The following is a 14591-nucleotide window of genomic DNA, read 5'->3' on the forward strand; positions in this document are numbered from 1 at the left end:
CCACCAGCTGGGTAACCACCATCCAAGCACAGCTGAAAACAGGAGCCCCGGCAAGAAACGCTGAGGCAGCTACTTCAAAGGTCACCCCAGTGATTATGTGTACAGGAAAGGGTCAGACATATGACACAGCTGCTACTGTGAGAAGAGGGGAAGTATGCACTGAGCTGTGGCCGATATTAAAGAAGCTCAGGAAATCAAAACCCTGAGTAAGCGGAGGGGTTGGAGCGCTCTGTGGTACCAGGACCTTATTCCGCTGCACTAGTCCCATAAATGCAAACAGCAAGCAGAGATAAAAAACAGGGGAGTGAAAGGGTTCAACCACTGGAGTCAAAAAACAGCTGCGACTCTTCACTGCTCCAAGGAGGGCAGCATATGGCTGGAGGCATTCAGACATGCGATGCTTGGGATCCAGCTAACTTGGCAGTGCTGTCTAATGATGTCAAGGTGTCTCCAAAGCTGCATGGCCTTGGCTGTGTTGTCATCCTCTGTCAGGAGAAATGGGCCCTGCTGAGGCCCATGGCAGTGCACACAGGCAGGCAGCTGCACTGGGTGAGATGAGACCTCTCTCAGCTTCAGTTAGGTCAGATAACTCCCACTAGATGGTTTTAGCCAACCTTTGAAAATAAAAGGAATATTTTAACCTGTAGCTGAACCATTGCAAGAAGTGATCCCCAGTGATCATTTTAGATTATATCGGTGTGTATCAGAGATGGGAGCTACATTCAGATCCATAACACACTGTCAAATGAAACGCCCCTGGCCATGAAGAAGTGGGTTGTTAGAAGTAATCCTGCACTGAGTTTGCACAGGCTTGCCTGCAAGGCAGGTTTGTCCTTGCTGCCAGCTTGTGAAGCTGTGCCAAAGTTCACGTCCCCTGTACACGCTACTGCAACAGAGCGAGCTCTTCTGGTCAGGGCTGAATTCTGCAGATTCTTTTGGTGGAAGATCAGATGTAAACAAATATATATATTTTCAGTGGCAGCATAGCTGTGCTGCTTTCTGGGCTCAGTTCCATCACTATGTTGACCTCTGACTTCTCTGAGTTCCCAGAGATTAAAAAGGCCTTGCAGGTTATGAGGAAGAGCCTTTTGTGGCAAAAAACAAAATAACAGCGCCGAGCCACGGTAGCAAGGTCTGTATCTTCTGAGTCCACTTCCATCCCAGCAGCCACAGCTGCTTCCCAGCACTAAGCATCTGCCGTGTGCTCAACCCTCAGCATCAGTTAGCCACATGTCATGCTCTGAAAAATGTTGAGGTGTGGTTTAAAGCCTCGGTTTGGGGTTTTTTTAAGACTACATGCAAGTCTCCTGTACGTACCTCTGATATTTAAGTTTTTCAGCCTAAGAAGACTAGAAACTTCTCCTTACCAGGTCTCTTTCTTATATTGTCATGGACTTCCAAAGATTATCAGTCAAAGAGTCAGGCATCACAAGAGCTGGCAGAAGTTCACAGGAGGCGCAGAGTGGTAAGCCTGGTGCTCCTGTAGTGCTCTGCTGAAGCCACTCACAGAGTGATGCTCCCCAGCCAGCTGGCTGCCTGCAGCGACAGACTTTCCTAGAAACCGTGACCTCAATGTGTCTCCCAGCCCCCCCTTATGCTGAGGTGTTTTTAACTTTTCTGTGTTTCAGTCTGGAGGTACACAAGGCTCCTGCCCACAGATGATACACAGAAATATGCCACAGTAAGCCTTGTAGCTGCTGCTGCTGGCCAGGCAGTAGCTCCAGGTGTGCCAGCACGGCAGGACTGGTGAGGCTGTGGGTGGGAGGGCTCATGCTGTGGCAGGACACAGGCTGTTCCAGCTGTTCCTACATCCAGACACAGTAGAAAAGATCAGAGTGGGGTTGGCTTTAACAACAGGCCAGCTGCAGCCGCCAAGCTATGTATGCGGGACACTGATGGCAGAGCTGCCACCAGAAGCATCTGCAGGAGGTAATGATACTTGTGCTGGTCTGTGGGGAGGCTGTCTGCTGCAGTAGCTCTTCAAGATATGTTCCCTATCAGCCTCCCTCGAATTTCTGCTGGAACCTGCTCTGGCAGCATTGCTAACGACATCATGGCTGGTGATTTTGCAACAGGCTCCTATTGCAACCATCCCTAACCCCCAAAGTGACTGCTGAGGTGCATACGGCTCCCAGTTTACCAAACACCCCCAATGTCCAACCTATCAGACCCCATCCACTCACCGTACATAGCGTAGGCTCCCAGAGCCCTCTTTAGAGGATGTATTTTGCCAGGTCCCACAAGCTGACCCTTTGGGGTAGGTGGCTCTGCAGATCACAAAACCACTTTCATGAGCTCAGTTGTTGTTCATGTCCGTTCCCCACTAGTTCCTTACTGTACACATGGAATAAGACCAGCAAGGCACAGGAGAGCCCCAGACTGTCAGCAGAAATCATAGAATCACAGAATCACTAGTTTGGAAGGGGCGCACGGGATCATCAAGTCCGAATGTTGTGCCTTGGTGCAGATCAGCCCCTCTTTGTTTCTGATCAGTAGATTAATTATTGTTTTACAAAGCAAGCAGCCAGACAAGTCCATGGGGAACTGTGCACTGATCACATGCCAAATTGTCCCCATCCTGCACACCCTCCTGGCCCACTGCCTCCACCCCTTGTCTATAGCATGTGTGCGCCTGGGGAGAAACAGGATTTCTGGTACCACTGTTAAAGCTCTGGTAAATGCTGGAGGAAAAGGAGCTGGGAATAGTGCTCCATGCTCCTCCTGTTAATTTTGTTCATGGCCAAAAATCCAGTGATCTGCTTTCTGTGATCAGACAGATTGTGGCTTCTTGCTATTCCCATGAGAACCAGGGTCTTCTGAGAAAACACAGCCGTCCCAGTGCTGGCAAGCACCCAGTCAGTAGCACTTCTGTCTGTCCCCACAAGGTCTCCAACGGTTTCAGCTCCTTGGCAGAGGCTACGGCACCCTTGTATGCAACTTTGCAAATCTCTTTCCTCCTCTGTGCACAGCAGTGCGGTGCAAAACGCAGAGGTGCAAAACTGGGGGGACTTGTACAACAATGTGGTGGGGAAAAGTATCCTTTGGGTAAAATCAGTGCTAAATGGGTCACCCCTTTCCCTCCAGCTTGTCCCCCAGCACCAGCCTGCTTACACTGTTTAGCCAGACACAAATTTCCTGAGGCGCCAGCCACATGCCTTAAGACTGAGGGAAAGACAAACCAAAATAAACACGATGTAACTGGGTGCTTTAGTTTACAGGAAGAGCCTAGCAGCAGCAGGCTAGTTCCCAGATGAATCTTCCCTGCTGTATGAAGCGTAAATTCATCAGGTATTCCATTCCCTAAAACTAATCGTGAATGGTTCACTTTTTAGAAATAAAGGGTAGAGGAGTTTTTCCCTCTGACATGGTGAATGTAATTACCTAAGGCGTGAGAGGCTGAGGTAACTCAGGTATTCAGCCCCCTGCTCTCCAAAGAAATCATGATTATTCTGTCAGAGAGGGCTTTAAAAAACAATTCACATCCTGAATGCTAAAACATTGCCACGTACAGAGCCCGATTTCCACACATCAGCTGCAGCAGCGCAACCAAAGCACACTCATAGGCAGGGCAGAGTTCATGATTATCAAGGCGGTGTACACCACACAAGCTCCCTGTGTTTGCTGACCCTTCTCCCGGTGCTGTTGGCATCTTCTTGTCCTTCAGGAGCAATTCTCAGCAAAGCAAAGCACACTGGCATCCTGTTAGCAGCATGTAGACTACGCTGGGGCTGGTGAAGTGTGTACAGGGGAAGAGAATCTCAAGCAGTGTTTGTTTGGAAAGCTCAATGAACAAAAATCATGAGCCTGCACTTATCTGAAAATATAATCCCTTTTAGGCTGCACCCTCCACTACCATTTCATAATGGAGAATGGAGTAATGACTTTCAGCAATGCTGTTTGAATGGCAGAGGTCCAATTCTAGACTGTGGTTTTTTTACTTCATTTTTGTTAATGATGGGGGGAGAGTAGGTTGGCAGAGGGGAGAAAGCATCAGGTCGGTTTGTCTGCAATCCCTATTTTGCTTTGGGAGCTTTAGAGGACAGACACATTCTTCCATCTCTGCTAATCCTCTTCTGATACAGAGGATTTTCCTGCCATTAAATGATAGCTTGTGAGAAAAAAAAACATTTTTTTTCAGAGACCGACTCGTATGGCTAATGGCAGCCTCATGAGCAGTAGGAAGGACACAGCCATTACCTGGCTTGGTAAGCAATGTATTTAGATGATTTCTATTGGGAATTTTAGTTTTGACTGTTTGATGCTAAACTGGTTAAGCTCCTCTGTATCAGCACCTACTGCCTATGGAGATGGACAATCTCTTACCGTTGTTGATCTTTTCCCACTTCAGATGACAGGAATCTGCCCTCAGCACAGCTAGGGGGAAGGATGTGGCTGCGCTTGTGAAAAGGACTAGCACAAAGCTTCAGGATTCCCTGATGTCAATGGTGGAAGAAAGATACTCTCCAGGAAGGTGCTGAGGAATTCTTCAGTTTGCAATCATGTGGGAGAGGAGCTTTTCCATTCATCTTCCTTTCCTAACACAGACTTTGTTGTGAAAAATGATGCAGGGAAATGAAAGAGGATGAAACATGTCTTTGCTCTTCCTGTGTGCTTTTAGATCCCTCAAGTTCACTTGCCATACCTGAAATGCCACTAGTGAGTAATCAAGGTAATGTTTGCCATAATTTTAAATGGTGAGTATACTCTTATTCTTATTACCTAGTAGTGGATTAGACAGATCATTCGGAAATGTGTAGGTTAAATACTCCATTATTGCAATCATTTTCTCATTATACTCTTCTCAAAACCCTGCAAACATTTTTTGGTCTCCTACTCTTCCTTTCAAATACTGAGTTACCGTAATATGTAAAAGAGCAAACCAGATCATACTTGGGTACAACTTTGTTCCCTAATCTTACTAATATTTTGATCTTATTGCTGTAGTTCACCTTTTTTCATAAACGTATCATTTGAGCACCATCTGTGTCAATAAGTTGGTGGCATCTTCCTGCTGCTGCCCTTTCTGCTGCCTTGCTGTGAAAAGCAAAGAACATCATTTTTGGGGAAGGAGTAAGGAAGGAGAGGTTGGAATGTTTCACGTTATGTTAGAGGAGATCTGGCCAACAGTGGAGATCTAATCTCCTGTGCTTTGAGCAGCAGTTCTCCTGAGGGTTTGGTGGGCTTTTGATGCTGAAGGGTTCCTCTGATCTCCTGTTACCAGGGGTTTGTTTTCCAGGTGAATGATCCTCAAGCGTTTGTTTTCCATTTCATTGCACAATGCAGAGAGATACACCTGTAAACAGAGATCTTAGAAGCGTGCTGTGAAATGCCACTAGCAAAAGACCCAGATTTGGCACTAAACCCCCCTGTGTATAAGGAGAACATGCTGGACGTGGCTTGTATGCAGACATTTCCTTTATTAGGTGATTAGAGGACAAGCAGGGAGGGGAAGGAGGGGGCTGGTTATCAGCATGCTCATTCCTGCACACAGTGTACACTCTCCACACAGCTGCTCGGGGAGGTCTGGCTTTGAAGGCCAGAGACATGACTGAGCTTGGGGTAGCTGTAGCTAAATATTGAACTTGTTTGGGACAGTCTCACATATAGGACAGCCTATGCACACATTCCCCTTTGGATGTCACTTTGAGCCTGTGCAAGGCTCTTGTTCCAGCAGCAACACTTCCATCCATGGTTTCCAGACAGCCACCTGTGGTCAGACATTTGGGAACAGGCAAATCCTTAATCTGTCTGGCCCTCAGTTTATGTAACTGCCTGACAAAAACAACATATGCCCCTGTTTGCAAGCAACAGCATGGACTGGTGCAAAGGGTAGCAAACGAGGCAGCCCCTGGGTAGCCTACGCAAAGAAAGAGCAGTCTGAGACCAGTGCGTTGGCCCCCGTCTTATTCTTACGCTCCTCACCTTTTGTTTCTCCAGGGCCCTGGCTGAAGGGGACTTTCCTTTAGCTGTGGCTGTTAGATAAAGGCTCAAGAAAAAAGGCGAAGAACAGACAAACAAAATGACAATCTGTCTAAAATCCTTTCCACCTCTCAGAGTCCTTCACTAGCACTTAGCCCTGAAGTGATGCCGTTTTGCTAATTTTCTGGTCATGATAACATTGCCAGGCTTGATGGGACCTGAATTTTGATAAAGATGTCACAGCTAAAGTCCTTATAGGATGCTCTCTCCACATGTCTGAATTCCTCTTCTACATACAATGAGCAGGTTGGTTTGAACAGAATGAGGCTGGGCAGCTGCTGGGTTGATGACCTGTTCCCAGCAACTGATTTTGTAAGCCTCCTGCTTGAATGAACCACAGGCAGCACAACTCATAAATATGATACCATGTGTGTTGCCTATAAAAAGGATGGAGAAAGGGCAAAGCAAATGCAGTTTGAACTGCAGTTTTGTCTCCACATTAAAACCTTAGGGACTGCAAAAATATAAGCTTGACGGTTGCTGAAGCTGATGCTTCACCTCACAAGTCCGTCTTAACAAAAAGTCCATTGGGAGTACACCTGTAGCGGGCAATTGCTGCAAACAGAGCAGGGAGAAGCAGCCCAGCTGCTGGGAACTTTCCCTCTCCAGTCAGCAGGAGAGTGTGGGAAGGCCTGTTCTTTGTCTCCTGGGGCCAGACATGCATGCAGCAGCAACCATATCTTCCCAGCAATGCTGTAATAAAGGTGACTCTTGGTAAAGATGGTATCTTGTGTCTTGTTGAAAAAAATATAAAAGGCTTGTGCTTGTGTGGGAGCCAATAAACCGCAGCAGAAAAAATGATCAGTAGCAATACCACTGTTTCCTGCTAGTGACTACATGGAGAGTTCGCTGATGTGGGTGCTCATTTTGTTGAGTGGCAAGAAGGATGTTCCTTTAAGCAATTACAAAATGAGCTCTGCCTTCAGTTCTTCCTCCCTAATGAGTTTATTTTCACAGATGTCTAGTTGACTGGATATTGTTTTCTCCACAAAAATCCCTGTCCGTATGTGAGATTGATGTCTTCTGTTCCTTTTGTTCTTCTCTGATTTGTCCCGAAGAGATTTTACCTTCTCTTCCTCTTTGTACATCCACCTGTAAGGGCCTAACTTGAAAAGAAATCCAAACAGCAACACACCTCTCATGTCAGGCTGATAAAGGGACAAAGCAGCTGTTCCCATCAACAGTGAGACGTAATCACAACTGTCTCGAGAATTGGCAAAGCTGTGAAAACTGTGCTGGAGGGGTAGAACGGGATCTATGGTGAGATCATGAATGAAACAGTTGACCAGTATCCCATAATTTGTTTTTCCTAATCCCTTTCTACCAGAACAGTAGGAATGTGCTTTTAAACACTGTAATTCATTCTGTGTAGCTGATAGTTCCCCTTGCCTGCTGCACCAGCTCAGGGCTCTGGTGGAGAAACATTAGGTTAAATAAACAAAGAAAAGAAAGAATTATAGGATAAAATCAAGAAGAAAAACAGCATGAATTTTGCATGTCCCAGGCAACTAACTGATCTTCCCTGTCCACTGCTGGACTAGTATACGCTGCCCTTTCCTCTTCCCCCACCAGAAATACTGCAACCCATCCACAGTTGCTGGCCTTCAAAGCATATCTCTGCCTGCCTCCTGGCCAAGCTATGTCCCTCTCAGCTTGCAGAGAGACAAGTCACAGAGATACTCATAAATACTTCAGTTTAGGTGATCCCCCCTCCTGGAGACAGAAATTAATCAGAGATGACATGCTAGATGACATTATATGTCTATATACACTTCCTTTCAGAGGATTAAAAAAACCCAGCATAAGATTTTTAGGACCCTTTCATGATAACTCCTTGGTCAGCACTGGCATACAAGTAGCAGGTGACAATTAGCCTGGCTAGAAAGGAGGAAAAGGCAGCATAATTTCTTTTTCCTGTTGCCATGAATGTATTTGCTAATGATGCATCCCGATTCTCTCCTCGCATACCTCCTTGGGGATGATGTGTTTCTCTCTGACAGTGATCCTTTGGGTCCCCCACGTCCATGCAGTGTGGGCCTGTGTGCGGTCCTGCCCTGCCAACTGTGTGTGCACCCAGGAGCGGAGCTGCTCTGTCCTCTGCGACCGTGCCGGACTGGGGCAGATCCCTAGCCAATTCCCTTGTGAAGCCTCCTCTATCAACCTGGACAAAAACAGCATCAAGTTCCTCTCTGAGAGAGCCTTTGGGACCTTGCCTTCCCTCAAATCCCTGTCGCTCAACCACAACAATATTTCCTTCATCACCCCGGGGGCTTTCAAGGGGCTGCCCAGCCTCACCGAGCTGAAGATGGCCCACAACGAGTACATTCGTTATCTCCACACGCGGACTTTCACTGCTCTCAAACGGTTGGTCAGGCTGGACCTGGCGGACTGCAACCTTTTCAACATCCCAGACAGGATCTTCATCGAGCTGCCTGCTCTGCAGGAGCTCTTTTGCTTCCAGAACAACTTCCGGAGGATCCCAGGTGCTATCAGGGGCATGGAGAACCTGACCCATGTGTACCTGGAGAGAAACAGGATTGAAGCAGTAGCTTATAACTCCTTGCAGGGCCTGACTAGGCTGAAATACCTGAATCTGCAGGATAACAGGATAAATGTTGTTCATGAGAGAGCTTTTCAGGGCTGCCAGAAAATGGAGTACCTATACCTAAATGACAACTTGATCAGTGAGCTGCCAGAAAACTCCTTTGATGGCCTGAGGTGCCTGAAGATGCTTAACCTTGGGGGGAATTCCCTCAGGAATGTTTCCAATACTTGGTTCAGGGACCTCAGGGAGCTGGAGGTCCTCTACCTGGACCGTAATAGGATCAGCTACATTGAGGAAGGGGCTTTTGAAAACCTGACCAGCCTGGTCGCATTGCACTTGAACAGCAACAACCTGACAACCCTGCCCTTTTCTGTCTTCCAACCGGTGTACTTCCTAGGACGGCTTTACCTCTTCCGCAACCCTTGGGAGTGTGACTGCCGCATTGAGTGGCTGAAGGAGTGGATGCAGAACTACAGGCTCGTCAGAGATATTCCCTGTGCCTCCCCATCCTCAGTAGCTGGGATTGACCTGATGGATGTGCTCTATGAGAGATCACCAGAAGGTTACTGTCTTGACCCAGAGGAGCTAAATGTCACATCTGAAGGTCCCACCCCAAGTGGAGAGCCTTGGTCTACCACGGAGAGCAAGTTCAACAGCCTTATCTCTAAACTCTTGCTGCATATGGGCCTTCCCGAAGAGGTGGCAAACACCACTGAAATCTTCGGTAATGTCACACAGCTGGATGGACTGATTGATGGGGTTTCTTCTGGGGTGGGAGAAGACAATATTGAAGCTGCCTCCTCTTTTTACCTCTCAGCACTTTTTACAGTGCTTGTTTTACAGATCAAATAGTCTAAGGGCTGTCCGGAGTATGGCTCCTGCTTAAGCATTTAGTTCCCGTACCTACCTAGTTATTAGGGAAAAGTTCGTATAGTGGGCCTCAGATACGTATCTGGCTCCAAACTCTTCTGATCAGGTTCGTTGGATCTGGCTCCAGATTCGTCTGGAAGCTGGTGGGATCCAGCTCAAAACCGAGTGCCACCCTGAGTGAGAAACCTGCCCTGTAGAGTCTCAGAGGCTCCCGGACACTCGGGGAGTTGTGCGGGAGATGAGCAAAGAAAGAACAGCAGTAAAGCTGAGTTTTGCTTAGAGATCAGCACCTCCCCAGCTGGGAGTGAAGGGAAGAGGGGTCGGTATGGCTCGCGGTGCAGTGCTGTTTATTCCATTGGGCTAACTCCAGCCGACCCTCTCAATGACTTCATGAGAACAAGAAGAAGCAGCAAAACTGGACCCTCTCTTCATACCCTGACAGACACCCACACCCACAGTGGGTGCTGCTGAAGACTGGTGAGTTAGTTCTGATTGTCACCACCGTGTGTGGGGGGAGCAGGCCTGTCCTGAGCAGTGTCCAGGAATGTAACACGAGCCCTCGTGAACAGCATCTGGGGAGAGTGCCTGCCCCAGGTAGGTCTGTGATGGGCATACTGTTTTGGCCACATCTATAGACAGGATTTTGATCTTTTCTCTATCCTGGCACAGGTGCCGGAGAATGAGACAGACCCATGTCTGTCAAAGCATTCCTCTCGGAGGCATAACTGTCTAACCTTAACAAAGTACTTATTAAGATCCTTTCAATGTGTTTTTATTTTTCAAGGAATATATTGTTTCAAGGAATATATTGTTTCAAGGAATATATTGTTTTTATTTGTAGATTACTTCATGGTATCACAGGATGAGCAGAACATGGTGATGACAAATGCAACCAGGATCTACTAAATATTTTTCTATTATTTCCACCACTAATGAGTGCGGCATTGTGTGTCATATTATGCCATGCTGACCTACTACGCCATCATTTTTTTTTATATGGCATCTTACATATTTTTTCTTTGAAATCATCAATATGACTAGAAATAATTATCATGTTTCGTGTGACAGAGCACATTAATAAAATAATTTGATATTTTGCCCAGAAAAATAAATTAACTACTCATAATCCATTTTTTTTTGAGATTCTCAAAATTATACTGGTGGGGTTTTTTGTAGGCTACTAAAATAGGTGCACATGAATGTCCTTTTTATGGTCTAGAGCAAATGGTAAGCTATTTACTGCAGCAAAAAGAATAGACACTTTAACTTAGAACATGACCATGCTTACGTTCGTGCACTGTAGCAATGCTTTAAAAAATAAGTGGCTATATAGAGATACATTTCTGTGATACTTTGTCTATATAAAATCATTATACATGGCTTATCATACTATGATGTATGTGTTCATGTGAAATGATACAACATATACAATCCTTTATGACTGCTAAAATGTCATGAAATAGGAATAAAAATGGAAATGAATTAAAAAAAACCTTTTGAAACATTTTCCTAACCCCTTTCCCCTGCCGAACCCCTGCTTTTTCATGAGCAGTTCAACATGAACGTGAATTCCACCCCTGCCCCTGCTCAGTCCTCAAGGGCGCTGGGGCAGCAGCAACAGGCAGGGGTTGCCCTGGTTCAAGCTTTGCTAAAGTGGTGGTCCAGTATGGATGAGCAGTTGGTTAAAACCAGCTGAGAGGAGCTGTCTTTGCCTCTGCCCCCTCTTCCAGTCACACGTTGGTGGGTGTCCAAAAACGTATGCAAAGGACAGGCCAGCTACAAACGGACTTTGGGCACAGAACAGCTGAAAAATGGTGGGTAATGTACAAATTTGTGCATGAAGACTTTTTCTTAGCAACTCCTGTGCTCTCATAGATCTGTAATTGACTGAGAAAAACAGCGAAAGAAAGAAACTTTTTCAGAAAGGGCTTAATGCTTCAACAAATGTGCCTTGGGTCGGGTCTGCTCACACTGGCTGGGCTAATTAGCAAGAGCTAATGCGCTTCGCCTCAAGCAGCACTGACACACCAGCACGTCTGTGAACAACCCCACAAATGGACTCACAGCCCATAGGGTAAACAGCTCTGGAGAAAGCCAGCATCAGCTCACTTGCAAACTGTGCACTCCTGAACTACTGGAACAGTGGCTATGGGAAACAGGGAAGCTGCTACTTTTATTTTCGCCTGTATATTTTGCCACCAAAAAAGCAGCAACTCCAGTGGTTTCAAGACATGCCTTGGGGCAGCCTGCTTTGGTCTGCAGCACTCTGTTCAAAAAGATCTACTGCTTTTGAAGTAGCACCAGTGATTTCTAGAGGAAAGCTGAGCATAGGGCAAACCAACCCCACGCTGTGGCAATGGCTCCTCAGCTATCCATAGCTAGACCACAGTTTTTTTTCCCTAGGGAAGAAAGATGCCAGATGGTTTGATAAATGCCTATTTGACCTGTTCCGTGAACTAAATTCGATGAGTTTGGATTTCCAGGCTATTTATGAATCCTTTAATCTTCTTAAGTGCTAAATTCATCTGTGTATTATAAAAGACTGCTTCTCAAACCCAGTCCAGCCCAATGCTGTAAAGGCATATTATGTTAAAGATGCCTTTACAGGAGCAGTATTTCATCCTGTCAGGGAAGGTTTATCAATAGTCTTGGTGCAGATGGTAGGACATTGGGCACAGACAGTTGTATTTCACTTCCTATAAGAACAAACGCCTCATGAGTTTTTATTGGTTTTATAACCCACTTTTTCTTTTCCTGTGCTGAAATACATTAAAACACAGGATTGTCTTGCTGTGCAATTGTTGATCATGGCTTTCGAATTAATTTGTGGCATATATGAATGTGAAACACCTTGAAATGTAGGTTTCTGAAGAAACTGCACCGTCACGTGATGGACAAGGGAATTATTTATCCTCTTTTACTGTGTATTATAATAAGGCCAGTTACCTTGGGCATTAATGATTTACATGTCTGTTGTAGTCAAATACCCTAACTTCTTGCCCCAGAAATCTTTCCCTGTGCTGCTCTAATAGAGCTGTTCGTGCCTGGCATCATGCTGCAGGTAGTGGGCTTTCAGCTTCCCTGCAGTAACGCAGACAGACTTCATGCTCTCCAGCTCTGAAGTTCTGCTCTTTCCTATGAGCTGACAGATCAGCAACATGCATTTCCAGTGATACAGAGCATATGGCACGTGAACACTCAGTCCAGAAGGAAAAAAGTAGTGTTTATGATCCTTGGAAGAAGGGGCAGGCAACTCAGCAGGACTACAAAGATGCTGTGAGGTTATGTAGGGAGAAAATTAGAAGGGCCAGAGCCCAACCAGAACTTAATCTGGCTACTGCAGTAAAGGACAATAAAAAATGGGTCTAGAAATTCATTAGCAGCAAAAGGAAGGCTGAGGAGAATCTGTAGTCTTTATTGGGTGTGGGGGAGAACATAGTAGCAATGTAGCAAAGAGGAAAAGGCTGAGGTACTTAATGCCTTTTATGCCACAGTCTTTATTACTAAGACCAGTTGTTCTCCGGGTACCCATCCCCATGAGCTTTAGTAAAGCTTTTAAAACAGTTTCCTACAGCATTCTCCTAGAGAAGGTGGCAGCTCATGCCTTAGACAGGTCTGCTCTTTGATGGGTAAAAAATGCCTGCATGGCCAGGCCCAGAGAGTTGCGGTGAATGGAGTTAAATCCAGTTGGTGGCCAGTTACAAGTAATGATCCCCAGTGCTAAGTACTGGAGCCAGTTCTGTTTAATATCATAGAATCATAAAATCATAGAATCATAGAATAGTTAGGGTTGGAAGGGACCACAAAGGTCATCCAGTTCCAACCTCCCTACCACAGGAAGGGACACCTCCCACTAGATGAGGCTGCCCAAGGCCCCATCCAACCTGGCCTTGAACTCCTCCAGGGAGTGCACATGCACAATTTCCCTGGGCAACCTGTTCCAGTGCCTCACCACTCTCATGGTGAAGAAATTCTTCCTAATGTCCAGCCTAAATCTGCCCTTCTCCAGTTTCTACATGTGTCCCCATTGTCCTGTCACCACAAGCCTTTCTGAATAGCCCCTCTCCAGCTTTCCTGTAGGGCCCCTTCAAGTACTGGAAGGTTGCTATAAGAGGTCCTCGGAGCCTTTTCTTCTCCAGGCTGAACAACACCAACTCTCTCAGCCTGTCCTTGTAGGGAAGGTGCTCCAGCCCTCTCATCATCTTTGTAGCCCTCCTCTGGACCCATTCCAAAGGCTCCATATCCTTCTTATGTTGAGAATTCCAGAACTGGACACAGTATTCCAGATGAGGTCTAACAAGAAAGGAACAGAGGGGCAGAATCACCTCCCTCGTCCTGCTGGCCGCACTTCTTTTCATGCAGCCCAGGATAGAGTTGGCCTTCTGGGCTGTGAGTGCACATTGCCAGCTCGCATCTCATCTTCTCATCAAGCCCTTCTCTGCAGGGCTGCTCTCAATCACATCATCTCCCATCATGTACTGAAAATGGGGATTGCCCCAACCCAGGTGCAGGACCTTACACTTGGCCTTGTTGAACCTCATGAGGTTCTCACAGCCCCACTTCTCCAGTGTGTCCACGTCCCTCTGAAGGTGCACTCGACTTCGCTGTCGATATCATTGATAAAGGTATTGAACAGCACCAGTCCCAGTACAGACCCCTGAGGGACACCACTCGTCACAGATCTCCATCTGGACTTTGAGCCATTGACCACTACTCTTTGAATACGACCATCCAACCAGTTGCTTATCCACTGTACCGTTCACCCATCGAATCCATATCTCCAGTTTAGAGAGAAGGGTGTTGGGGGATCGTGTCAAAGGCTTTACAGAAGTCCAGATAGATCACATTTGTTGGTTTACCCATGTCCACTGCTGTGGTTACCCCATCATAGAAAGCCACTAAGTTGGTCATACAGGATTTGCCCCTGATGAAGCCATGGTGGCTGCCATTAATTACCTCCCTATCCTCCATGTGCTTTAGCATAGCTTCTAGGAGGGTCTGTTTCATGCCCTTCCCAGGCACAAAGGTGAGGCTGACAGGTTGGTAGTTCTCAGGGTCATCTTTTCTACTCTTTTAAAAAATGGGCCCAATGTTGCCCTTCTTCCAGTCACCAGGGACCTCTCCTGACTGCCATGACTTTTTAAATATCATGTGGTGGCTTGGCAACCACATCTGCCAATTCCCTCAGGACTCCAGG

At 46.5% G+C, this 14591-nt stretch overlaps 1 protein-coding gene across 1 annotated transcript; it reads left to right on the forward strand.

Annotated features, from left to right (window-relative positions):
• Positions 1 to 1846: 1846 nt before the first annotated feature.
• NYX (nyctalopin) lies at positions 1847 to 10855 on the forward strand. The gene is given in 4 exon segments (XM_054072649.1): positions 1847 to 4128; positions 4130 to 4205; positions 4619 to 4669; positions 7980 to 10855. Coding segments are annotated over 4 exon segments (1551 nt in total). The 5' UTR covers positions 1847 to 4101; the 3' UTR covers positions 9377 to 10855.
• The last annotated feature ends 3736 nt before the right edge of the window (positions 10856 to 14591 follow it).

Source organism: Cuculus canorus, chromosome 1, assembly GCF_017976375.1.
Source record: "Cuculus canorus isolate bCucCan1 chromosome 1, bCucCan1.pri, whole genome shotgun sequence".
In the NCBI taxonomy this organism is placed as follows: domain Eukaryota; kingdom Metazoa; phylum Chordata; class Aves; order Cuculiformes; family Cuculidae; genus Cuculus; species Cuculus canorus.